The sequence below is a fragment of the Trachurus japonicus genome, chromosome 1 (genome assembly GCF_045865225.1).
Source record: "Trachurus japonicus isolate A0001 chromosome 1, Traja_1.0".
Lineage (NCBI taxonomy): Eukaryota > Metazoa > Chordata > Actinopteri > Carangiformes > Carangidae > Trachurus > Trachurus japonicus.
In genome coordinates this window covers 36,727,787-36,754,283 of record NC_140907.1, presented here as the reverse complement: position 1 = coordinate 36,754,283, position 26,497 = coordinate 36,727,787, and the positions used below count along the sequence as shown (strand labels likewise).

The following is a 26,497-nucleotide window of genomic DNA, read 5'->3' as shown; positions in this document are numbered from 1 at the left end:
ACAGCTGCTCCTGCAGGAGGAGCAGGAGGAGCAGGAACATCAGGAAAAACATCAGGAACTTTTTTTTTTTTTCTTTGTATCTTGCCTCACTCCCGAGTCCATGACCAGCAGATAGACACCATCCTTTCAACTGTGCGTGCAGTAACAAGGGAGATAGAGCCGTATCGCCCGTAATTAGCTTAGCTCAAACACTGGAAGTGTATGGGTAGTGTTAGCCTGCCTCCACCTAAAGTCGCTAATTAGCTTAGCTCAAACACTGGAAGTGTATGGGTAGTGTTAGCCTGCCTCCACCTAAAGTCGCTAATTAGCTTAGCTCAAACACTGGAAGTGTATAGGTAGTGTTAGCCTGCCTCCACCTAAAGTCGCTAATTAGCTTAGCTCAAACACTGGAAGTGTATAGGTAGTGTTAGCCTGCCTCCACCTAAAGTCGCTAATTAGCTTAGCTCAAACACTGGAAGTGTATAGGTAGTGTTAGCCTGCCTCCACCTAAAGTCGCTAATTAGCTTAGCTCAAACACTGGAAGTGTATAGGTAGTGTTAGCTTGCCTCCACCTAAAGTCGCTAAGTAGCTTAGCTCAAACACTGGAAGTGTATGGGTAGTGTTAGCCTGCCTCCACCTAAAGTCGCTAATTAGCTTAGCTCAAACGCTGGAAGTGTATGGGTAGTGTTAGCCTGCCTCCACCTAAAGTCGCTAATTAGCTTAGCTCAAACGCTGAAAGTGTATAGGTAGTGTTAGCCTGCCTCCACCTAAAGTCATCAGAGAAACTCTTCAGCATCTCTAAACGGAAAACCGGCGGGCCGATCTTCGTCTCAGAGCTGACAAAACTCTCCGGTAAGGCATCTTGAGCGGTCAAATGCCGCTAACGGGACGAGATCGGTCAAAACGGAGGGTTCAAGCAAAGACGGTTTATTTTGGTTCAAGCTAGCTACATCGAGGGTAGGTTAGCTTCCTATTTCAAAGTAAAAGCACAAATTCTATCGTCATGGTTTTCTGTATGTAAAGGGCAACGGGTGTTTTATTTTGTGAAAGTAACCGGAAGTGCGTTGGTCACAACGGCTAGCTTGAGTAGCGCCGAATTCGTCCCAACAAAATTGTAAACAGCTGGTATTTAGACAAATTAACGACACACTGCTGATCTAAACGGCTACTTTCTCACCTAAACATGTTTGAAATGTGGATAAAGTGATATATTTACAGAGTTTAGAGCTAAAATGAAATCAGCTTCTGACTGCTGGTTTCAGCTCGGGTAGGAGGCAGGCTAACACTACCCATACACTTCCAGTGTTTGAGCTAAGCTAATTAGCGACTTTAGGTGGAGGCAGGCTAACACTACCCATACACTTCCAGTGTTTGAGCTAAGCTAATTACGGGCGATACGGCTCTATCTCCATGGTTACTGCACGCACAGTGGAAAGGATGGTGTCTATCTGCTGGTCATGGACTCGGGAGTGAGGCAAGACACGGGAAAAAAATGTTGGTGTATCCCTTTAAAGCTGCTCTGCCCCCCCACCTTGAGGCTGCTCTGCTCCCCCAGGACTCTCCTCTGAGCAGCAGAGTGGAACTCCTCTGCTCCTCTCATCTCCCTCTCGTGCTCCTCGCTCAGCGCCACCAGACGACTCTTCATCCGGTCCTCCAGCTCGTTCAGCTCCGCCCTCCTCCTCCGGCCCTCCGCCTCCACCGCCGCCGCCGCCTTCCTGTGGTTCTTCACCTCCACCTCTGTCACAGCAGCAGGAAACACAGCTGTCTGACTTTCACAATAAAAGCTGGGCCTGGGTCCAGGTGTTCAACAGGTTTAATCTGGATCTAAATGACCCTAACTCTATCAATAATCAATAATCAATAATCAATAATCCATCTTTACTTTGATCCCAGTTGAGTGTTAATGTGACTGTGTGTAAGATTGAAGCTGATTGGTCTGTAACAGCAGCATGGAGACACACTGGATTCATCTGATTATGGGATGTTTGTCTTGTTTTCTGTTTCTCAATGTCTGATCTGACCCACCACAAATTAATAAAAAAAATATACAGTACATTAATCAAATACATTGTGAATAATTTTTTTTTCCATGTGTTTCAAATTCAAACTTCAATTTTCATTTAATTAACCAGTAATTTGGGAAAAGTTATTCATTTGTGTAATAATCAAAAGTTACTTTATTTAGCTACTTTATCACTGTGATGGTTAAAAATCTGTTGCAAAATATAAATAAAACATATCTACTGCATTATAAATGTTGTTTATTTGACTAGTTTTAATTTAATTTAATTTAAAAGTTTTCCTGATCCGACTAAAAAGTTCTGACCAACACAAACTGAGGGTTTGAGAGAGTTGAGGGAGCCCCCAACTTTTTCTAGAACATTTTTAACTTTTTTTTTAAAAAATCTTATCACCTTTCTCTAAAATGTTATTTTTTCAACTTTTTTTTTTTGTTGAGAATTTTTACCAGTTTTTTCCAGAAATTTCTCTACAATATTTCCAAAAATTCACGCCATTGGCCCTAATTTGAACGTACATTGACTAAAAAGATAACGTTCTTCAGTATCAGAACAAATATTTGTGTATTTCTTCAAAGTTTTGTCCAATGGGGGTCCATGGTCTAGTTTGTGTCAGTTAGGGTCCTTCATGTAAAACAGTTTGAGAACCACTGGTTTAGTTAGTTAGTTAGTTAGTTTAAGTTTATTTCGGACATGTTAAAAGAAATAAAAAAAATAATACAGTAAGGCAAGGCAAGGAAATTTTATTTGTATAGCCCGTTTTTACAAACAGTTTGTCTCAAAGGGCTTTACATGGCATCATAACAACATCCTCTGTCCTTAGACCCTCACATCCACTGAGGAAAAACTCCATAGAAAACCCTTTTAACAGGGAAAAATCGGAGACAGACATAACAAATAAACACTTTGCAAAGACAACACATGAAAAAAGTAAAATAATTGAAAATAAAGATAATTTGTTTGTTTTTTTGTTGTTGTTTTTTTCATATCCGAAAAGGAATGGGAAGGAGTAAAACTTATTTACTCCCACCCCCTATTCATAAATTAGCTATCAAGCTTCCTTGTCATTATATGTCATATACATTTTTATAAAACGTAAAGGTGAAATCCGGCAATCTGATTGGTTGTTAACCGTGGTATAATGAGCATATACCACGGCTACTATTCTAAAACCTTATCACAGCGCAGGCTATCACTGACTCCGCATCAGGCAACGTATGACTGGTATGAATGGAAGTTGTTGCAGTCCGTAGCAAAAGACAGCTGATGTTTTTACGATGTTAAAAAAACAGACTAAAGTAGTTGAATTCACATGTTTAAGGTTTAAACTTTCACCTCCAGAGGGTTAACAATGGTGGAGGGGACTGAGCTGTGACTTTCACCTGAAAAATGCGGAGGAAAAGACGAGATGCAGAGCTACTTGGAGCTAACGTCTGGAGAGGTGGGACTATTTTTTTCACAGAGAGGCTATTTTATTGGATAATATGTATTTCTGGTTGAATAAAACTACATGAAATTGATTGCGTATCCCTCTTTCATATTGTCATTATTGGTAACCGCTTCGCGTCGGGCCGAACAACGCCCCTTAGCTGTCGTGATATTTTGCTTAAATATATTGTATGTTTAGAAACAACTGGGCACCGGTCCAAATCAGCTTTTATTGTGAAAATCCCCAGCAGGTGTGTATTTTCAGAATAAAAGCAGGCGGACTCACCTCTGAGCCTCCGGTCGTAGTCGTTGCTCAGCTCCATCAGCTCCACCTGCTGCTTCTGTGGAGGAAACGCAGTCCGCCATCAGGCTGGTCACACACACACACACACACACACACACACACACACACACACACACACACACACACACACACACACACACACACCCCCCCCCCACCAGTTTGAGCTCCTTGATGCAGCTCTGGTTCTGCAGCGTCCTCTCTCTGAGCTCGGCCTCTCGGTCCTGGACGCCGCCGCGCAGCTTCAGCTCCTCCCGGGTCTGATGCTGCTGTTGCAGCGCCGCCGTCGCCACGCCGACCGTCTTCAGCTCCGACACGGCGCCGTGCTGCTCCAGCAGGACGTGCTTCAGCTTCTGCTTGTACACCTGCACCGGTCACATCATCAGGTCACATCATCATGTTTGTTCTTTGTTGCTGTTTTAAATAGTTTTTCATCTTCTAGCTCCAGTTGTTTAAAGTTTCATTTAATTATCCAGTAGCCGGGGAAAAGTTCTACAACTGAGGAAAAATGTAAAGTTTAATCTGATCGTTTCTAGATAATGGATCGGATTAAATCTTGGATATGTGTCGTTTCAAAACTAAACTACGTGATCCAGTCTTGGTTTTAATCTGGATCAAACCTTCAGTTTGTGTTGATCAGAACTTAACCCCCCTGTTTTCCTCCTGAGTCAAGGAAGGAAGGACGAAAGGAAGGAAGGAAGGATGAAGGGAAAGAAGGAAGGAAGGAAGGACAAAGGGAAAGATGGGAGGATAGATGGAGGGAGGGAACAGATTGGGTCAGTGACCCAGAAGGACAACAGGAGGATTTTAACAACATTTATAATGTAGTATATATACTGTATATAAACATTTATTGATTTATATTTGGCCATAGATTCTTAAACCATTACAGTGATCAATGTTCTCAATAATGTTAATTTTTGATCATTCAACAACTGAAGAACTTTTCCCAAACTACTGGATAATTAAATGAAAATTGAAGTTTGAATTTGAAACAGAGGGAAAAATATTATTTAATGTATTAAACCAGAGTTTTTCATGGTTGAAAAACTCTGGTTTAATACATTAAAGAATATTTTTCCCTCTGAAATGTCTAGAAATTGATAAAAAAAAATTACTGATAAAAATATTTTTTAAACTAATTTTTATTCTTTTAAAAACTACGATTTAAAACACCACACACAATCCTAAACAACTGTATTCTTTACTTTCACTTTCTCAGATTTAAACCGTGTTCAAATAAAATGCAGCATATAAAAATATCTGATCTGACACATCTTTGTGACATCAAAACGGGGTCACGAGCCAGAGAAGGTTGGGAACCACTGAATTAAACTAATATACTGTATAGTGATGTCACAATTATACATTTTCTTGGTACGATTATTGTCAGAAATAATCACAGTGTTACGATTATCACGATTATCACATTTATTACGCATTCATTAATTTCCAATTTCAACGCTATGAATGTGTAAAAATCAAATACAGTCAAAATATAATCGCATTACTCATCATTTACACTAAATATTTGAAGTATCTAATTATTAACCCCCCAGGGGGGAAATCAACATAAAACCAACAAATATTTAAGTTTATTTTCATCTTTTTTTTAAAATTATTATTACAAATGACACGCTAACATTTAAATTCCTGCCAATTCAACGTGACGTTTGTTTTCCTTCTGATCTCCGGACACGACACGTTCCGACATCATCTTTTTTGGAAAGTGATGGTATTGAGAAATCTTTATGATCAACGGCGTTTATTAATTAATTAATTAATTAATTAATTAATTAATAAACGCCGTTGATCATAAAGATTTCTCAATACCATCACTTAATTAATTAATTAATTAATTAATTAATCGTGCAAACAAGTCATCGTGACATCCCTGGTGCTGTATATTTGCTCTTTTATTTATTTAAACAGCCGGACCACATGACTGACTGTGACTGTGTAAAAGACACTGAAGAAACAAAAAACACAACAAAAAACAGCCTGTTTTCATGAGTGTGTGTGTGTGTGTGTGTGTGTGTGTCTGTAATGTGTGTGTGTCTCACGGTGATCTCCACGCGGTGGCGCTCCTCCGCCTCCTCCTTCTCCCTCTCCCTGCTCCTCAGCTCGGCCCGGTTCTCCTCCAGGTTCCTCTTGGAGATTTCCCAGAAGCTCTGGACCTTGTCCCGCTCCAGCTGGAAGTAGCTGCGCTCCTCCCGCTCCCGGTCCAGCTCCTCACGCAGACGCACGATGTGCTCCTCCAGCTGCACACACACACACACACACACACACACACACACACACACACACACACACACACACAATACACACATTATAGAAACACTACAGGTGAATAGGGTAAAAATTTAAACTAAGAGGTATCACTATGAAACTTTCCAAGATTATCACTCTCATTAAGACAAATATTTTTTTTTATTACAAGTTCTGTCAAATTTTATGTTTAAATGTGTAAATGAGGCTATATCTAATTATATATTCACACATTTGCATACTTTTCCAGAACAGAAATCTGAACAATGCATAAAGCCACTTTGTTTTATTTTGTTGACACATTAGAGTCAGAAGTTTTTACAGAGGAGGAGTTTGGATATCTCTTTCTATCACTCTGTAAATGAGAAAATACTGTCACCAGCCCTTTAAAACATTTAAATGTCTCCATGTTTTTAGTAATAAAATGTTATATAAATGAGGCTGTGAATGATATATCAACAATCCCCTCTGTAAAAAACCTTCAGGATATAGAAAGAGATCAAAGTGGAAGGTTTGGTGTCTGTAAGTGCTGCTGAAGTGGAGATTTCTAGCTCAGAGTCTCTTTCTGAGAAAACGGCCTTTAAAGACTCGGACTGTAAAACTACAGAGATTTTTATTGTCAATTGTACATTTATGATTTGTTGCTGATACAAAGGAAATGACACTTCCTAAGCAAATATTCACATTTCCTTTTCATTCATGATTCTCACACACATGGGCCTGACACCTGTAGAGACAGAGTCCATTCTTAGATTCTTTGAGTCGCCACTTCCACGTTTCAGTGTTAAAAAAAAACAAAAAACTACAAATTTAGTGGTTGCACATCAACAAGTAGATAGATGAAAAATTAACTTGCACTGTCTCAAAGTTTAGGGGCAAAATGGTTCAATAAGAGCTGGAGAACTGGATGATACCTGAAATGACATACGGGTCAGACAACATCAGTAACTTATTTATTTCAACTCTTGGTGAGTTTAGGAGAAATCTAACAACGAAAGAGACAAAATTTTCTACCTCTAGGTGGACACCAAAGTCTTTTTCCCAACTATTTTTGAGATATTAATTATAGTCCCATGATTTCATTCATAAGAAACTGATTGTATAAGTAATCACTTTCTTAATAATTGTTGGTGCAAAAACATTCAGCTTACTACCACTTTTTAAATATGAAATTGAGTTTAAATAACTCCTCATTTGTAGGTAAAAGGATAAAATTGAGTTCTAGAAAGCTTAAAGGGATAGTTCACCCAAAATTCAAATTTCACTCATTATCTACTCACCCTCATGTCGACTAAGAGCTGTGAGAAGTTTCAGAGTCCTCCGTGGCTTCTCTGAGTTACGGGGGGGGGGGGTCCGTGCAACAGTATTTGTCCATATAATGGTTGTCAATGGATACCAACTGTCTTCGTAACAAAAAGACACACCAAAAAACATCCAAATACCTCCATGCTGCTCGTCTGTAATGTCTCTCTTGTATTCACCACTTTATTTTCCCATGATCCATTGCGTCACACCACCCCGGAAGTCGGTTGTTTACGTAGCAACAGCTAGCGGCTAACGTAGCAACCGGACATCCACAATAGAGGCTGACATTTTATCGGGATTCCCGCGGGATTCGGGAGTCAATTTATTTTGAATCACGTGATCGGGACGTGACGGGAAAAAATGTAAACGGGAGTGAACGGGACCGGGAGTCAAAGCGCGACATTCAAAGAAGCACAAGCCAGGATGGTGCGCTCAAAACGGTCCAAAAGTTTTAAGTGTGTGGACTGATGCACACTGCACACCCTCAGTGATCACTGTCCTGGCTCCGTAGTGGTGTACCTAAATCAACATACCGGTAGGGAAACGTTTTCCGCCAGTCAGACTGACTCAGAGGAGTCAGCTGATGCGGCGGCGGCGTAATCTCCACCTCGCATTAAACAGCTGATGCACACTGCACACCCTCAGTGATCACTGTCGTGGCTACGTAGCGGTGTGTAACCTGTGTAAATCAACATACCGGTAGGCAATTAAACGTTTTCCGCCAGTCAGAGGAGTCAGCTGATGCGGCGGCGGCGTAATCTCCACCTCGCATTAAACAGGTGATGCAGACAAGCAAAAAATAAAGAAAGAAATCCACAACTGTTGCGATTGGCTTTATGGTCGTTACAGGCTCCATTCATAAAATCTTTAACTTTCCTTGAGTTGTTTGTGCATCCAACAACAGCACATGTCGAACCGGAGGACATTCTATGAACTTGTAATAATAATAAAAACACTTCTAAGACAGACTGCTAGGCTAGCTCCATTCTGCTTGAAGTGAGACAGAAGTGCGAAACCGACTTGTCGGTGAATTGAGTGTCATGGCGACGCCCAGCGGCGTTCTACGGAAAGTGGTGAATTGAAGCCCCGACATGAGAAATTGTTCCGCCGGTCGGTCAGTGCAAATCACGCGAGATTGCACTGACACAGGAAGAGCAGTGAACTGAGACACTGGGAGCTTCCGCTACAAACAAGCTTAAAATATAGACTTATTAGATTTTTTCCGAACAATTTCTCATGTTGGGGCTTCAATACAAGAGGGACATTACAGACGAGCACTATGGAGGTATTTGGATGTTTTTTGGTGTGTCTTTTTGGACGAAGAAAGTTGGTATCCATTGACAACCATTATATGGACAAATACTCCGTAACTCAGAGAAGGCACGGAGGACTCTGAAACTTTTCACAGCTCTTAGTTGACATGAGGGTGAGTAGATAATGAGTGAAATTTGACTTTTGGGAGAACTATCCCTTTAAACTCTTCTTGTAGTTGCTGAAAAGACTTTAGTCTGACAGAGGACATGTTAAAAAGACACAAAATAGCCCAAAATCTCATAACGACATTAATCTCTATGATGTCATGTCATTCATGTCCTCCCTGTTGCCTGGTAACGGACCCACCTGGTCCTTGGTCATCTCCTCCGTGGACAGACCGTCCACCACCGCGGAGCTCCGGCCCCTGCCCGACTTCTTCCCTTTGCTCTTCGGCGGCTGAAACACCACATAAACAAACCAATAAATCAATAAATCGATAGATCAATAGATAGATCAGTGTTTAACCCGTGAACCGCTGTGACGTATAGCAGCTAGCGACCAGAGGACGCTAAGTTATCCCTCTATGGTCCGCTGCATTATGATGCCAGTGGGGGAAAAATGTTTGGAGTGTTTTTATGTCTCAAAATAGACTGAATAAACATAATCTAAAGACATGTTTAAAAAATATTTATTTCTGGAAGTTTTGGGGATGTTTTGCCTGTAGGCAACATTGTACCATTACGGTCCATCATATACTGTATTAGAAACACCAGTCTCTGTAGACTTTCACCTTCACTGGCCTCATCCTCATCCACATTCTCATTCTCATCTTTCTCATCATCATCATAATAGCCTGATGTTTACTTTACTGCATCCAAAATCACATTTATTAAGGATAAAAAACAAAATTATGATGAATTATATGTTTTTGAACATTATATTTACACCTAAACACACACTACATAGTCTCATAATGCAATATTGATTCCATAATGGTCCACTGTCCTCAAGGCAACGTTGCAATTTTCTATAATGGTACGTTGTTGCTTTGGGGCAACAGGTGCATTTTAACAAGTTTCCATTATTTAATAAGTAAATAAATTGCATGGAACTATTAAAAATTAAACTTTACTAATCTATTAGTGTAAATATATTTTTTTCCAGATGAAAAAGGGCCAGGAAGTTACTGTATGTTTTCAGACCGTTTTAGTGGAGCAAAAAGGCAAACCTGTTTCCTTTGAAAAAGTCTGCAAAAAAGGGTTTCAGTGGCTTCTTGAAAGTCATGTGATAAATTAAAGCATTGTTAGTGGTTCTCTAAGGTCTCCTCTCTTTTTTAAAGTATTACAGCATTAAATGGGATGAATTGTGGAGATGTGACAGGCCAAAAAGTGGTATGATGCTGCCTGAGGGCAACATGGTACCATCATAGAGGGTTAAGCTAACACATGCTAACTCAACCTAATGGTAAACATAAGCTAAGTCAAGCTAACGGTGCTACAGCGTCACTAACTGACGGTAACGGTTAAAAACAAAACGTCTTTCGGTGAAAACCTCTATGGTGAAAACACGACGTCGCTCTCTCACTCACTCACCATGGTAACACGGAGCCTCACGAGGAGAAGTGGAGGTTACACTCGGAGCTGTTGTTAGCCGTTAGCTGTCTGTTAGCTCGGCTCGGCTCGGCTAACATGGAAACAAGAGCAGCTGCCATGGCAACGCCGTCACGTGACCGGCGGCAAATTTTTTTTTCCTGCTATGGCCAGGCAAAGACCCGCCTTACTAGGCCTCTGATTGGCTTATCACGATGCCCTCTACTCTGACGGTTAGGTTTAGGCAAAGACGGTTGGTTTAGGCGTGTGAAGGGAGTGGTTAAGGTTAGGGTAAGATGCAGGGATAGGCTTAGCCTTGCAGAGGCAGCCAATCAGAGGTGGAGTAAGGCGGGTCTTGGCGCGGCCATAGGTGGCCATAGTAGGAAAAAAAATATCGCTGACCGGCGTTGTTGTTGGGTTCTTTTTCCCCCTCCCCCTTTCAAGCTAAACTTTATTGAAAACAACGTCGGCTGCTTCACAAAGAGGAGGAGCAGAGCAGGAAAGAGGTGATCGATGATATTGATCAGAAAGTATCGCTGGCTACAGTAGTAAACTGCAGCAGTTTATATGAAAAGTATATTATTATAAATATTTTATTGACATTTACTCGTGAACATTATCAGTGCTCCTCCCCCCGTTCCTCCTCCTCTTCTGTTCCCCTCTTTTTCTTCTTCTTCCTCTTCCTCCTCCTCCTCTTCCCCCCTTCTTCCTCCTCTTTCTCTTTTCCCCTCTTCCTCCTCCTTCTCTTCCTTCTCCCCTCTTTTTCTTCTTCTTCCTCCTCTTCCCCCCGTCTTCCTCTTTCTCTTTTCCCCTCTTCTTCCTCTTCCTCCTCCTCCTCTTCTGTTCCCCCTCTTTTTCTTCTTCTTCCTCCTCTTCCCCCGTCTTCCTCCTCTTTCTCTTTTCCCCTCTTCTTCCTCTTCCTCCTCTTTCTCCCCTTTCTCCTCTTCCCGTCTTCCTCCTCTTTCTCTTTTCCCCTCTTCTTCCTCTTCCTCCTCCTTCTCTTCCTTCCCCCTTCTTTTTCTTCTTCTTCCTCCTCTTTCTCCCCTTTCTCCTCTTCCCGTCTTCCTCCTCTTTCTCTTTTCCCCTCTTCTTCCTCTTCCTCCTCTTTCTCCCCTTTCTCCTCTTCCCTTCTTCCTCCTCTTTCTCTTTTCCCCTCTTCTTCCTCCTCCTTCTCTTCCTTTCCCCCTCTTTTTCTTCTTCTTCCTCCTTTTTCTGTTTTCCCCTCTTCTTCCTCTTCCTTCCCCCCTCTTTTTCTTCTTCTTCCTCCTCCTCTTTCTCTTTTCCCCTCTTCTTCCTCCCCCTCCTCTTCCCACTACATCATTATCACTACAACAACATCACTGTTCACAGAAAGATTTTCTTTTCTTTCTTTTCTTTTTCCTTTATTTGTTTGAGAGGGACAGTGTACATTAATGAACATTTTAAAAAAGATAAAATGTAAATGCACCCAATTATAGCCAAAAGGCTCATTTCCGTTGGCACTGCAGTCCCCCAGCCAGATGGAGCATGGCAATGAGACCTATAATAAAGGTAGCAAATTACACAAACACAGACAAATATATGCACAATATACAGCAACATTACACTTTGAAACCCCCACCCCTCCCACCCATACACACATATGCACAAACACCCTCCAATCCACAACCAGTACTCCCTTTACCCCTCAACCACACAGTTGATGTATACATCCCCCATTTTTACATTTACATTACAATACAAACCATGTACAAAGCAAAAACTAAACTTCTTCCTCAAGATATCCAGAATCTGTTTAAAATGAAGGATTCCAGTTCTAACCTGAGAAGAACACTATTATCTGAGAAACCAAAGACTCGAACTACTGTAAAAAATCACTGTCTTTCTGTTAAAGGGGTTAACATCTGGAATAATTGTCCTGAAAATATTAAATTATGCTGTACTCTAGTCAGCTTTAAAAAACTTTATAAGAACAACATAATTTCTCGTTACAGTATGGAAAATTAAGTTCAATGATTTTGTACTATTTTGGGATTTCAAATGTCTGTGATCTGATCCTATTGTATTAATGCGTATATATATATATATATATTATTATTATTATTATATATATATATATATATATATATATATATATATTATTATTTTATTTTTTTTATTTTTTTTTAAGGTAAAAGGGGTAGGGGTATATAAGCTTTGTCTTCAACCTACATCCTTTCGGTTATATAAGCTTGATATACCGAAATAAATAAATTCATTCATTTTCTATCAGTTCAATCTCCATCTTTGTTTGTTGTGTGCACTGTACAATAACTGTACAACAACTGTACAACAACATCACCAACAGTCCCCCTGTCCTCCTGCAGCTCTTCATGTCTCAGTCGGTTTCTGGGCCAGAGAGTAAAGACACTCTGGCCTCGGCTTGTTGACGGTGCTGTACAGAGCCGTGTGTGTATTGGTGTGTGTATTGGTGTGTGTGTTGGTGTGTGTGTCTGTGTGTGTGTCGGTGTGTGTGTGTGTGTCTGTGATGCTGGTGTAGTAGGGCGTCTCCACCTCCGGGTCCTGGATCTCCTCGTAGATCCTGTCGCTCTCAGCTGCTTCGCTGCGTCGCCTCCTCCTCCTCCTGAGCAGCAGCTTCAGGACCAACATGGCCGCCAGCACCACCAAGCCTCCCATCACCACAGCAACAGGGATCTTCCACTGGGCCTGGTCCTGGTCCCAGTCCTGGTCTGGGTCTGGGTCTGGGTTAGGACCAGGACCAGGACCTGAGCCAGTGGTTCTGGGCACGGAACATCCTGGCTGGGCCTTGGCAGCGGCCATGTTGGAGTCATTACTCACTTTCAGATAGATTTTATTGTTTTTGTTATTACAGAGATACGCGGTTTCATTATACATCTGGACGTTATAAATGACCAGTGATCCGTCTGTGTTGGAGCCATAGTGAGGGTCCAATGTCTGTTTTATGCCGTTCTTGATAAAAGTCTTTATGCCCCCAAGTATCAGACGCCACCAGGTCACGTTTCCACTTCCTGTGTGACCAGGACACGGCAGACAGACGACTGAGTTCAGCGCTGCAGTCAGAGACGGAGGATCTGTCCAATCACACAACAGGAAACAGGTCACATGTTTATTTCACGACTGCATTAACAAAAGAAGAAGTTTTTAGCATTGAAGCAGCATGTTGGTTGTTTTGGGTGGTGGCGTTCACACAGGAAGCTATAAATAAAACACTGTGTCATGTGACAGTTATGAAGCTGTTTGTGTGTTTGTGTTGCATCAAACGCACAAACAGGTTCAGCTTCACGTTGTTTCATCATCATTCTTTATTTAACCAGGCAAAATTGTGAAGAAAAACATTCTAAACTTATTTAAGCAACGGCCTGGTAGGAGGCAAAGACTTAATGCTGCTTCACTCTGTGTTTTTACAGACGCTCCAGAACCAGAACCAGAACCAGAACCAGAACCAGAACCAGAACCAGATACATAAACTGAGGATGTTCTTAAAAGTGAAGGTTTTCTTACCGATGGAGAGGCAGCCGAGGCGTCCGACCAACAGAAGACTGAGGTACAACCACAACATGACAGCAGCCGGCGGACACTCACTGTGACGGCGGTAAAACACACTGTGTGTTTTATACAAGAGGAACTGACAGTGTGACTAAGTGGAAATAAAGCTCTCACGCTGTGGTTTTGTTGCTCAACTTTATTTCAGAGAAACACACCACACAGCGGTGACATTCAACCCAACTACAAAACCCAGTGTTTTTTTAATCAAACAAGTTATCTGAAATCAACAGAGGAAGACTGGAGGAATTATTCACTAACAAAGTGGTCAGGGCTGGATTTGAACCTGCAACCTCCAGTACATCAGCCCAGTGAGCTAACCACTTCACCATAGTTACATTCAATCAGAGAAGGGTAAAAGAAATCCGTATATAAGAGGCTCACTGACTTCTGAACACTAACAAGACTGCTCAGGTAGGATTTGAACCAGTGACCTTGTGGTTGGATGACATGAACCTTATCCATTGGGCTATTCCAACACTTCTGGTGAAGTACAGGTTGAGACTTTGATGAATGTGAGATTTTTCAATGATGCTTTAAAAAAAAGAGAAAAGAGTAGAAATGAGCCACAATAAGTACGTAGAGGACTTTTTTGTGAAAATAGTGCAAGCAGTGATCACCATACAAATGGTTGACCAAGGTAGGAATTGAACCCACAACCTCATGGTCAGTAGACTTTCACTCTGCCTCTAGGCCACAGTGCACACACAGTTGCAAAGACTGTTGTCTGTTGATGATCTGCACTCTGTCTCACTCTGAAGTTAACGAGCCCACAGCTGCACCTGTTGGAAACACACTGTGTCAACACCAAGAAAGCTTGAGAGTCAAGCTTGAATGACTTACAATTAAAATTTCTGTGAATTTCAGGCTGAGAGCAGCAGTTTCAACATGAAACAAGTTATCAGAAGTCAACAGAGGGGGGCGTTACGTGGCGCAGTGGTTAAAGCGGCCGCCCCATGTAGAGGCTACAGTCCTCAAAGCAGTCATCCCCGGTTCGAATCCCGTGTCGGGCAGACCTTTCCTGCATGTCATTCCCCCTCTCTCTGCCTCCCCCTTTCCTGTCTATCTCACTATGTGCTATCCAATAAAAGGCCAAAAAATATACTTAAAAAAAAAAAGAAGTCAACAGAGGATTGATTTGAACCAGCAACCTTCAGGTCTCCAGCTCAGCAAGCTAACCACTAGGCTACAGACAGAGACACTAAGTGAGGGGCAAAGAAAAGTTTTAATAAGAGGATCATTGGCTTCAGCTTAAAAAAGAAAGTAAGGAAAGTGCAGAAATTAGCCACAACAAGTAAGTAGAGGACTTTTTTGTGACCTGTGACTATTTTTTGGTGAATTAAAACGAATTAAAAAGCACTTAACAGCAAGTTACAAAGTTGAGCTCCTTCCCCTGCTGCTGTGAAAAAATGCATTGGGCTGAATGAGAGCAGAGAGCTCCCTGGCTGCATTTAAAAAATATTTTAAATTATTTTCTAAGTCTCTTTGCATTTGGTGTCGGAACAGCGGTGTTTCGAAGTGGAGGTGTGTCGGAATGGAGAGCTGTCCCCGCTGACAGTTTAGCCAGAAAAACTCTAGAATGTTTTTTTGCCTCTCTCCACTCTGGCTGACAATGTCATCTGCTCGTTAGACGCAACACACATCCATTATAAAGCTGGATTTTGTCAAAAAACGTAATGATTTTTAAAACTGCCAAATATCAGAAACTGTTGAAGATATCAATAAGCTGAGTCATAGAGGAACACTTAAAAAGTTTGTCTACAGCTTAGAATTTGAATGAAGTCTCTAGCAGAAAGTATGGTGAAGCTTTAGTGGCTGAAAGAAGTAAGAAGATTTGAAGAGTTTGAAGACTGTTCCAATGCATTCTCTATGGGGGAAAAAAATCAAAAAAAAGTTAAATATTTGAAAAAGTATAAAAAGTATGAAAAATTTGAATACATCCGATAAAGTCCAGAAAAAGCTGCACGTTTTGATATATGAATTGTTGAAATACCACAAAGCATGAAGGACTAGAAGAAGACCGTAAAAAGGCGGAAGAAAATGGCCGAACAGAAGAACAATAGCGTGAATGCTGAATCATCATCATCACCAACAGTCCCCCTGTCCTCCTGCAGCTCTTCTCGTCTCAGTCGGTTTTTGCGTCTGGGTTCTGGGCCAGAGAGTAAAGACACTCTGGCCTCGGCTTGTTGACGGTGCTGTACAGAGCCATGCGCGTGTCTGTGTGTCTGTCGGTGTGTGTGTCTGTGTGTCTTTATAATACCACAGGAAAACCACAGGAAAACATATTATTAACCACTCTGTCAAATTTGAAGGACTAAAAAAGTTGTTAAAGAGACAACGAGGAGTTTTGGAAAAGCGAAGTGTTTTCACGCTACATTTATGAGCCTCCGCACCGTGAAATTCTTTGACCGGCGCAAGACAGGCTCATGTTTTCATTCATCAAGAATTAAAGTCAGAGGTTGGAAGACGATCACATACCGTCGGAGTTCTGACCATAAACGGCGATTCGGCGGCGTTATTCTCATGACTCGCCGGGCAGCGTCCGCAAAACCGAAAGTAAAGAAACGCTGGTTGGCTCGCCCAGCATTTCCGCCACCACTAATAATAACAAAATAACCATAGAGACAAAACTATATATTTACATCCGATAAAGTCCAGAAAAAGCTGCACGTTTTGATATATGAATTGTTGAAATAGCACAAAGTATGAAGGACTAGAAGAAGACCGTAAAAAGGCGGAAGAAAATGGCCGAACAGAAGAACAATAGCGTGAATGCTGAATCATCATCATCACCAACAGTCCCCCTGTCCTCCTGCAGCTCTTCTCGTCTCAGTCGGTTTTTGCGTCTGGGTTCTGGGCCAGAGAGTAAACACACTCAGGCCTCGGCTTGTTGACGGTGCTGTACAGAGCCATGTGTGTATTGGTGTGTGTGTTGGTGTGTGTGTCTGTGTGTGTGTTGGTGTGTGTGTGTGTGTCTGTGATGCTGGTGTAGTAGGGCGTCTCCACCTCCGGGTCCTGGATCTCCTCGTAGATCCTGTCGCTCTCAGCTGCTTCGCTGCGTCGCCTCCTCCTCCTCCTGAGCAGCAGCTTCAGGACCAACATGGCCGCCAGCACCACCAAGCCTCCCATCACCACAGCAACAGGGATCTTCCACTGGTCCTGGTCCTGGTCCTGGTCCTGGTCCTGGTCCTGGTCCTGGTCCTGGTCCTGGTCCTGGTCCTGGTCTAGGTTAGGACCAGGACCAGGACCTGAGCCAGTGGTTCTGGGCACTGAACATCCTGGCTGGGCCGTGGCAGCCGCCATGTTGGGGTCAGAGGTCACTTTCAGATAGATTTTTCTGTTATTACAGTCATACAAGGATTCATCAGAGTGCTGGACGTTATAAAGGACCAGTGATCCGTCTGTGTTGAGGTCATAGTGACGGTCTGATGTCTGGTTTTTGCCGTTCAGGATAAAAGTCTCTCTGCCCGTGCCCCAATATTTCTGACGCCACCAGGTCACGTCTCCACTTCCTGTGTGACCAGGACACGGCAGAAAAACGTCTGAGTTCAGCGCTGCAGTCAGACACCGACGATCTGTCCAATCACACAACAGGAAACAGGTCACATGTTTATTTCACGACTGCATTAGCAAAAGAAGAAGTTTTTAGCATTGAAGCAGCATGTTGGTTGTTTTGGGTGGTGGCGTAACTTCACACAGGAAGCAGCTATAAATAAAAAACAAAGAAAAACACGCACTCTCCAACAAAACTCTCAGGAACAAACTAAAGAGGTGCACGGCCAAAAGATAAACTTATAGAAACAGAAGAAAGGCCAGCAGCACTCGTGTCCTTCTCATTGTCTTTTATTACGTACTGCGCACAAACAGGTTCAGCTTCACATTGTTTCATCATCATCCTTTATTTAACCAGGCAAAATTGCTAAGAAAAACATTCTTATTTAAGCAACGGCCTGGTAGGAGGCAAAGACTTAATGCTGCTTCACTCTGTGTTTTTACAGACGCTCCAGAACCAGAAGAACCAGATACATAAACTGAGGATGTTCTTAAAAGTGAAGGTTTTCTTACCGGTGGATACACAGTCGAGGCGTCCGACCAACAGAAGACTGAGGTACAACCACAACATGACAGCAGCCGGCGGACACTCACTGTGACGGCAGTAAAACACACTGTGTGTTTTATACAAGAGGAACTGACGGGGCGGTGTTTAGCTCAGTCGGTAGAGCACCTGCCCCATGTGTTGAGGCTATAGTCCTCGCTGCAGGTGGCCCCGGGTTTGAATCCTGTGTTGAGCCGCCATATCCTGCATGTCATTCCCCCCCAACTCTCTGCCTCCCATTTCTTGTCTCTCTCTCTCTCTCTCAACTGTCCTATCCATTAAAGGCGAAAAAGCCCCAAAAAATATACTTAAAGACCGGGTAAACCAAGAATAAATATGTGTTTTAAAGGCCCCATGGCATGAAAAATGTGATTTTGGTTATTTGTTCGTGCTTGGGGAGGTCTCTGGGCCACATATATACTGCCCCATGCATCAAACTGGTCATAAACGGAGAAACACACACCGCCCATTTGTAGGAACTGTCTCTTTAAGACGAGCAGATAGCACTTCCTCCTTTCTGTGATGTCACACACAAGGAAACTCCGCCCACCGTGACCAGTTGTTTTTTTTCAATTTTTATGAATGCAGCTTAGGTTTCAGTTACTTGCCTGTGATTGGCCCGACCACACGCCACTCAAAAACAGTCAGCCAATCAGAGGAGAGGTTCTCATTCTCTCTTCTGATTGGCCAAAGGACCTGTGCCTGCTAGAGCTCCAGAAAGAGGCAACAGAAAGTAGCAGTAGAAACGATATGAAGCAGATCACAGGTACTCAAAACCAATGATACATCTTGTTAGGGATATCAGCAGGTAAATAAACCCAGAGAAAAGTGCACAGCATGGGCCTTTAAGAGATTAATATGTTGAGAAGAAAAGTACTGAATTTGGTTTACCCAGTCTTTAAAAAAAACAACAAGAGGAACTGACACTGTGACTAAGGAGATTAGGTGGAAATAAAACACTCATACTGTGGTTTTATTGCTCAACTTTATTTTAGAGAAACACACCACACAGCGGTGACATTCAACCCAACTACAAAACCCAGTGTTTTTTTTTTTTTTTAAATCAAACCTATTATTTACAGTCTGGAGGTGTCGGCCGCTCTACGACGAGTCCGTCGTGGTCGGTCGACTGATCTTTGACAAATCTCCAAAAGATGCGGTGGCCGAGCCTCGTTTCAACGGTTTGGCCTGAGGAAGAAAAAACAAAACAAAAACATTACAGCAGGAAACACAGCAGTGGTGCGTAGGGATGTCACGATTACTTGTTTTCACAATTAATCGTGGTATTAAGCGCCACAATTAATTAATCATAAAGATTTCCAAATACCGTCACTCTCCAAAAAAGATTATGTTGGAAACACAGAGGCAGATGTGGCGTCAAAGTGAAGATAAATGTAAGAAATACTGGTCCATTTACCTAACGTGACATACGATTGGTAGGAATTTAAATGTTAGCCAGTAATTTGTGCTAAAAAACAAACAATGATAAACTTAAACATTTGGTATAGATGAGAATTAATGACTTGAATATTACACTTCCCCTGGAGGATTAATAATTGGTTAATGGTTATATATTAATAGCAGAGACTTCAAATATTTAGTATAAATAATTAGTATTGTAATTATATTTTACACATTCATTGATATAAATGAATTAATGTATAATAATCGTGATAATCGTAATACCGTGATTATTTCTCTGACAATAATCGTACAAAGAAAATCTATAATCGTGACATCCCTAGTGGTGCGTTCACTGTCTGTGGTTATCTTGGGTAATCATAGAGAAAAGAACCATGAGCACGGAAACAGGAAGTCAAACTGGAATCAATTCATTGATCGATCAGTTGTTTCTGAGAGAGCGGTAAGAAATACTCCTCAACTCCACTGACAACATCTGGACCTGTTCAGCAGCTGGACGTCAGGTGTTAACACCTGTCTCACCTGTGAGTCATGAGGCTTCCAACCAATCATGTAGAGGATCTCAAAGGTGGCAGGAATGGATCCGTCCTTGTCACCGTACATCTCTGAAATGTTAAGAACAAACAGAACCACGTTGAACCATCAGCAACGACCGCAGGAACAGTTCAGCTGGTGAGGTCAAAGTTTAGGTCACAGAGCAGTTTAGGTCACATAGAGGACATTTTGGGTCACTTATAGAACAGTTTCCTAACGTTCCTTCATCTGCTCCGTTACAACAGAACCCGACACTTTTCCATCGTTCCTCCTACACGTATCTATTCTTAGTTTCTGTTCCTCAGAAAGAGGAAGTGTGTTTATTCTCGGCTGATGTGTCAACGTGACGAACAAACGGCACCGGAACAGATTTACTGTAAAACAGGAAACAATCAAATCAGTTTTACGTCACCTTTATAAATGGCTGCTGCTGCCAACATGGTGTCTCTGTGCAGCAGGGACCGTCTGTTCCACGCACAGTTACTCTCCCCCATACCTGCACACACACACACACACATATCAGTAAAGCTGCACACACACCAACACACACATCAGTATATCTGCAAACACACACATACACAGTCTTGTACCTTGTAAGTCAGTCATGACCTCAATGATTCCTGGGTAATGAACCTGAACTTCGTCAATATCCTGCAACAGAAACGCACAATAACATTTTAATGTCTGTGGTTGTGTCCGAAATCACTCACTCATTCCCTCCTCCCTACTCACTATATAGTGAATTCAATATAGTGACTCACTGGTCAAATAAAAAAACACTTTCGGACACGACTCCGCCTCACATGTGTGGTGTATAGGTACCAACATAAAAAGAGGAGTAAAGCAATATATTAAGCGGTAATATATATATTTAAGCATCAAAGATGTTCAATCAAACCCACATAGTTTGAAACAACGTTCACAACAACGTGTCACAACTAAGCATAAAGTCCGCTAGCTTAATGCTAACGTATAATGTAAAACACCATAGATGGGCTAACAGAAATTAGCATCGCTATCCAGAGTCTGTGGTCAGTTTATAACGCTTGTTAGGAAATTTGCTCCGACGTTTGTTGTGGGAGTCTGTGGAAGCCGTGACCGGACAACTCTGCCAGCCCGGACACATTTATTAAGAGGCTGCTGCACTACTTCATTTATTTGGTAGCTACACCGGTCGCTCTGGGCCGCTGTGGTAAGGGCGATCTGTGACCGCAATGCATGATGGGATATCTTGCTCCGGTTAGTGACCATCGGATGCTCACTACATTTCGCGGTGAATTGTGGGATAGATTCAGTCACTATATAGTGAACATTAATAATCACTAAACATTCGGACACCACTACAACATGGCCTGGTCACTATATAGTGAGTAGGGGGGGATTTCGGACACAGCCTATGTGTGTGTGTGTGTGTATGTGTGTGTGCTCACCACAGTCAGCATGTTGAAGCCGGCCTGGCCCAGCAGGTTGCCCAGGTCGGTGACGGCGGTGTAGGGGGAGACGTGGGGGGAGAACCCCCCCTCCCTCTCCGTCTCGGCGAGCTGCAGCGAACACCGGAGCTCGTACAGCGTCTCGCCGCCCGCCATCGCCCCGATGAAGACGCCGTCCGGCTTCAACACCTGGTGGATCTGAGGAGAGAGAGAGACGCAGTGTGAGACTCCGCCCTCTAGTGGGCGTGGTCAGAGGGACCGGTCGGTGTCCGTGTGGCGTCTCACCTGTCTGAGCGCACCTGGCAGGTCGTTGATCCAGTGCAGGCTGAGAGCAGAGACACAGTCACATTATCACACACTAACACAACAGCTTCAACAGACACAACAGGTCACATAGATAGAGAACAGTTTAGGTCACATATAGAACAGTTTAAGTCACTTACAGAACAGTTTAGGTCACATATAGAACAGTTTAGGTCACATATAGAACAGTTTAGGTCACATATAGAACAGTTTAAGTCACTTACAGAACAGTTTAGGTCACATAGAGAACAGTTTAGGCCACATAGAGAACAGTTTAAGTCACATAGAGAATAGTTTAGGCCACATAGAGAATAGTTTAGGCCACATAGAGAATAGTTTAGGCCACATAAAGAATAGTTTAGGCCACATAAAGAACAGTTTAGGCCACATAGAGAACAGTTTAAGTCACATAGAGAACAGTTTAAGTCACATAGAGAATAGTTTAGGCCACATAGAGAACAGTTTAGGCCACATAGAGAACAGTTTAAGTCACATAGAGAACAGTTTAGGCCACATAGAGAATAGTTTAGGCCACATAGAGAACAGTTTAGGCCACATAGAGAACAGTTTAAGTCACATAGAGAAGAGTTTAGGCCACATAGAGAAGAGTTTAGGCCACATAGAGAAGAGTTTAGGCCGCATAAAGAACAGTTTAGGCCGCATAGAGAACAGTTTAGGTCACATAGAGAACAGTTTAGGAATAGTTTAGGCCACATAGAGAACAGTTTAGGCCACATAGAGAACAGTTTAGGCCACATAGAGAACAGTTTAGGCCACATAGAGAATAGTTTAGGCCACATAGAGAACAGTTTAGGCCACATAAAGAATAGTTTAGGCCACATAGAGAACAGTTTAAGTCACATAGAGAACAGTTTAGGCCACAAAGAGAATAGTTTAGGCCACATAGAGAATAGTTTAGGCCACAAAGAGAATAGTTTAGGCCACATAGAGAATAGTTTAGGCCACATAAAGAATAGTTTAGGCCACATAGAGAACAGTTTAGGAGCTGAGGGTTTAGGTTAAGGCCACTCAGAGCTGATTGGTCAGTGAGTCACCTGAGGCTGCTCATCACCAGGTCGAAGGTGTTCTCCTTAAACGGCAGGAACTCCTCATCAGCCAGGACACAGGAGGTTGGGACGTCGCTGGGACGGAGCTTCTGCTGCAGGACGGGACAGTACAGACAGTAGAGTCAGTAGAGTCAGGGTCTACTGTGTCTTTACTCTGTCTTTACTCTGTCTGTACTGTGTTTATTCTATCTTTACCGTGTCTTTACCGTGTCTTTACTATGTCTTCACTGTATCTACTGTATCTACTGTGTCTTTACTGCATCTACTGTGCCTTTACTATGTCTTTACTGTATCGTTACTATGTCTTTACTGTGTCTTTACTGTATCTACTGTGTCTTTACTGTGTCTTTACTGTATCTACTGTGCCTTTACTATGTCTTTACTGTATCATTACTATGTCTTTACTGTATCTACTGTGCCTTTACTATGTCTTTACTGTATCGTTACTATGTCTTTACTGTGTCTTTACTGTATCTACTGTATCTTTACTATGTCTGTACTGTGTTTTTATTATGTCTTTACTCTATCTACTGTATCGTTACTATGTCTTCACTGTGTCTTTACTCTGTCTTCACTGTGTCTTTACTCTGTCTTTACTGTGTCTACTGTATCTTTACTATGTCGTTACTGTGTCTACTGTGTTTTTCCTATGTCTTTACCGTGTCTTTACTATGTCTTTACTCTGTCTTTACTGTCAACTGTGTCTGTACTGTATTTATTCTATCTTTACGTGTCTTTACTATGTCATTACTGTTTCTACTGTGTTTTTCCTATGTTTTTACTGTGTTTTTACTTTGTTTGTTGTACCTTTACTATGTCTTTACTGTATCTACTGTATCTTTACTATGTCGTTACTGTCTCTACTGTGTCTTTACTGTATCTACTGTATCGTTACTATGTCATTACTGTGTCTTTACTGCATCTACTGCTCACCAGAGTCTTCTCTGAGATGTCGGTGAGGAACAGACGCTCCACTACGTCCTGAAAAACAACACACAAACTCAGACACAGGAAGCCCAGCTGCTGACACACACATACACACACACACACTATAAACACACACACACACACACACACACACACACACACACACACACACACACACACACACACACACACAGCGAACACACTGTACCTTGTGTAAATGCTCTGCGATGTGACTCCTCCCACCGCCGATGTCCAAGGCCAGAGGAAACGTCCTGATAGGAGACACAGAGTCACAAACCTCCTACACAACATCAACATCAACAATTAATTGTAATTCTGTGTATTTTATTACTTTTATGTTATGTGTAGGGACTACAGATGGAAATTAGCTGTGAGCTAAATCTGGTGCAACCATCTTCTCATTTTTTCCGGCAAATGATTAATGTAATTGCACACTGTCCCTTATTAAAGGTCCCATATTATACTCTTTTTACTCAATTTCACTCAGCTGTCAGACGTCCAACTAAACTGTATTCGAAATGTACTGCCCCAAACTGATCTGTGGTCCTGAATGTCGGCTGTCTAAAAGTCGCTCAAATGAGCTCTACTGAGAACAAGCTGTTTCTGTACCTGCACCTTTAATTAAGTAACATGGTGTCTGTACACGGCAAAGATGATTACCACTTTATGACTTAAAATTGGTCGGTATTTCATCAATTTAGCTCAGGAGTTTCTTGCTGTGCCCTGCAGCCATAGAAATAGACGTGGTAGGTGTTTTATCGCGCTGAGGGGCCGACCTCACTCCTGTCGTGACATCACCACAGGAGCTGAGTCTGAACAGCCTGTAGTGTATGAGCAGCGTTTTACCAGTCGGGCTGCAGAGTGGATGCAGGACCTGTTTGCTTTCCTCATTCTAGGAGTTGGTAGGCTCAGGGAGGATCAGTTTATGTATGTAGAGACCAGAAAAAACCTGTTTTTCATAATATGGGACCTTTAAACTAATAAACTAAACTAAACACTAGTGGTTATTATTGAAGGTTCTCCTGGTTCTGACAGTCTGGACCTAGACCTGGTACCGGCCCGGTGGTCTGGTGAACCCACCTGGCAATGTCGTAGACCCGGTCGGCCACTCGAGCTCCGACCTGCACACAGAGAGACAGACAGAGAGACCTGGGTCAGAGGATGGTTCTGGTTCTGGTTCTGGTTCTGTGACTGACAGCTGCATCCATCTGATGAGTCTGACGTGTTGCCATGGGGACATGATGAAACTCATCAGGTCAATAATCTCCCTATAATCAATCAATATAACTCACACAGGTAATAACAGCCTAATAATAATAATAATAATACATTTTATTTTGAAAGCACATAGAATAAAACACATCTCAAAGTGCTACAACGTAAAATCAGCAGTGATACCAGGTCCAAACGTCAGCCCTCTCTGATGTAACGGTCCTGGCTCTATCTATCTAAGTGATGTTGTTGTCATGGTTACAGGTGACTGACTCGACCCCTATCTGTATCCGGTCCTCCTCATCCTCACCTCGTCCCTCAGATAGTCGTAGTGGTCCCGGTCCCGCAGCGCCGCGGCCCAGTTCTTCTGCCTCCGCTTCATCTGCCGGTCGAACACGTTCATGGAGCCTCTGGCCGCCGCAGACAGCCGCCTGCAGCCGGTCTGAGGGCTCCTGTAGCCGGCCTGAGAGCTCCTGTAGCCGGCTTGGAGGCTCCTGTAGCCGGCCTGGAGGCTCCAGCGGCCCCGCAGGACTCTGCAGCACACGGAGCCGCTCATAGCGCCTCTAGGAGCTGAGGACAGAGACAGAGAAGACAGAAGACAAGACTTCTTCCTGTTGTCCTCCACACTGTGACCTCAGGAGGAGCAGGAGCGAAAACCTGGAGCTGGATCCTGCTGGACTCACTGGAAAACCTGGAACTGGATCACACCACACTGGAACCGGACTAAAACCCCCCAAAAAACATCTAGTTTTCTGTTTTTCTGCTTGAACCGTGAAGTACTCACTACAATGTCTGTTGATGTTTATCTTTACAAGTTAAAGGGACAACGAGGAGTTTCTATTCGGTTATAAAAAAGTCTCACGTTAATGTGGATGAATCTACGTTACCACTTGTTAATGGGCCCATTTTCGATAAATATATCGTTTTGTCTCTATCGTTATTTTGTTATTATTAGTGGTGGTGGAAATGCTGGGCGAGCCGACCAGCGTTTCCTTACTTCCGGTTTCGTGATAATAACGCAGCTGAATCGCCGTTTATGGACTCGGAACTATGTGATCGTCTTTGAACCTCTGACTTTAATTCTTGATGAATGAAAACATGAGTCTGTCTTGCGCCTGTCTTGCGCCGGTCTACATAAATGTAGTGTGAAAACACTTCGCTTTTCCAAAACTCCTCGTTGTCCCTTTAAATATTTTATTGACCAAACCATTAACCAATCACCTGCTGATCAGAGGATTAATCAGACTTTATGCGATTTATTTATGACTTTGAGTCACTAAAATAAAGTTTTTAATAGTTTTACACTTACAATAACTCAACATGTAAACGTATAAAAGTCTTGAACGCATCTTATTTTACCCTTGTCTCCACAAACTTACCTGTTTACATAGGCTCTCAATAAGAATATTGCATTTTTTCAGGGCATGTGCATAAATAAAAATCTGCGAAACTTTAGGCCTATATAACAGAAAAATAAATACAAGAAAAAAAAATGTATATACAAATCCAAGGTATTTTATCTCTTCACACAACATATTGCATTGCATTGTAGTTTCTACCATTATATAAATGCTCTCATGTTCGTTCGTTAATAACCTTGAGGAACTCAAATGTTTGTTCAACTCATTTGACATCTGATTTAACTGTTAAAGGTTTGAAAGTCCACTGTTTGAACGACTTGTAATGTCACTTCGCGTTTTGTCCCGTTTGTCCCTCTCCGCCTGCCGTAGCAGGAAGAGGGCGTGGACACGGAGGGGTCACGGAGCTGTTGCATTGTGGGAAAACACGTGTGTTGGTGAG

At 42.4% G+C, this 26,497-nt stretch overlaps 3 protein-coding genes across 4 annotated transcripts in view; all 3 read right to left on the bottom strand.

Annotated features, from left to right (window-relative positions):
• The window catches only part of LOC146992478 (dynein regulatory complex subunit 4-like), a 15,029-nt gene extending 4,769 nt beyond the window's left edge, over positions 1–10,260 (bottom strand). For both annotated transcript variants that reach the window (XM_085792674.1, XM_085792683.1), the window contains exons 1-7: positions 10,146–10,260; positions 8,920–9,009; positions 5,790–5,987; positions 3,885–4,091; positions 3,712–3,766; positions 1,511–1,716; positions 1–10 (exon numbers count right to left, since the gene is read on the bottom strand). The exon at positions 1–10 is cut by the window's left edge and continues 158 nt beyond it. In XM_085792674.1, the coding sequence (XP_085648800.1) occupies positions 1–10; positions 1,511–1,716; positions 3,712–3,766; positions 3,885–4,091; positions 5,790–5,987; positions 8,920–9,009; positions 10,146–10,148 (769 nt within the window). In that variant the 5' untranslated portion in view covers positions 10,149–10,260. The remainder of the gene's footprint in view (positions 11–1,510; positions 1,717–3,711; positions 3,767–3,884; positions 4,092–5,789; positions 5,988–8,919; positions 9,010–10,145) is intronic.
• A 6,237-nt stretch (positions 10,261–16,497) lies between these two features.
• On the bottom strand, positions 16,498–17,808 carry LOC146992477 (uncharacterized). Its single transcript, XM_085790722.1, has 2 exons — positions 17,751–17,808; positions 16,498–17,197 (listed from the first exon to the last, which is right to left on the bottom strand). Exons 1-2 carry the CDS (start codon positions 17,806–17,808, stop codon positions 16,515–16,517), a joined length of 741 nt encoding a protein of 246 aa, XP_085646848.1. The 3' UTR covers positions 16,498–16,514.
• Positions 17,809–18,747: 939 nt separating this feature from the next.
• ndufaf5 (NADH:ubiquinone oxidoreductase complex assembly factor 5) lies at positions 18,748–25,352 on the bottom strand. The gene is made up of 11 exons (XM_085786872.1): positions 25,008–25,352; positions 24,566–24,606; positions 23,673–23,736; positions 23,471–23,518; positions 22,526–22,629; positions 21,453–21,492; positions 21,168–21,365; positions 20,328–20,388; positions 20,150–20,233; positions 19,726–19,808; positions 18,748–18,969 (listed from the first exon to the last, which is right to left on the bottom strand). The coding sequence occupies exons 1-11, from the start codon at positions 25,251–25,253 to the stop codon at positions 18,883–18,885; spliced, it is 1,056 nt and encodes a 351-aa protein (XP_085642998.1). The 5' UTR covers positions 25,254–25,352; the 3' UTR covers positions 18,748–18,882.
• Positions 25,353–26,497: the final 1,145 nt, after the last annotated feature.

Coding starts and splice junctions, on each gene's coding strand:
- LOC146992477 (XM_085790722.1), bottom strand. CDS start 17,808: ATGTTGTGGTTGTACCTCAGTCTTCTGTTGGTCGGACGCCTCGACTGT. Junction 17,198..17,750: donor CCTCGACTGTGTATCCACCG/GTAAGAAAACCT, acceptor CTGGTCACACAG/GAAGTGGAGACGTGACCTGG.
- ndufaf5 (XM_085786872.1), bottom strand. CDS start 25,253: ATGAGCGGCTCCGTGTGCTGCAGAGTCCTGCGGGGCCGCTGGAGCCTC. Junction 22,630..23,470: donor ACATCTCAGAGAAGACTCTG/GTGAGCAGTAGA, acceptor CCCGTCCTGCAG/CAGAAGCTCCGTCCCAGCGA. Junction 21,366..21,452: donor TGCCAGGTGCGCTCAGACAG/GTGAGACGCCAC, acceptor CTCTCTCCTCAG/ATCCACCAGGTGTTGAAGCC.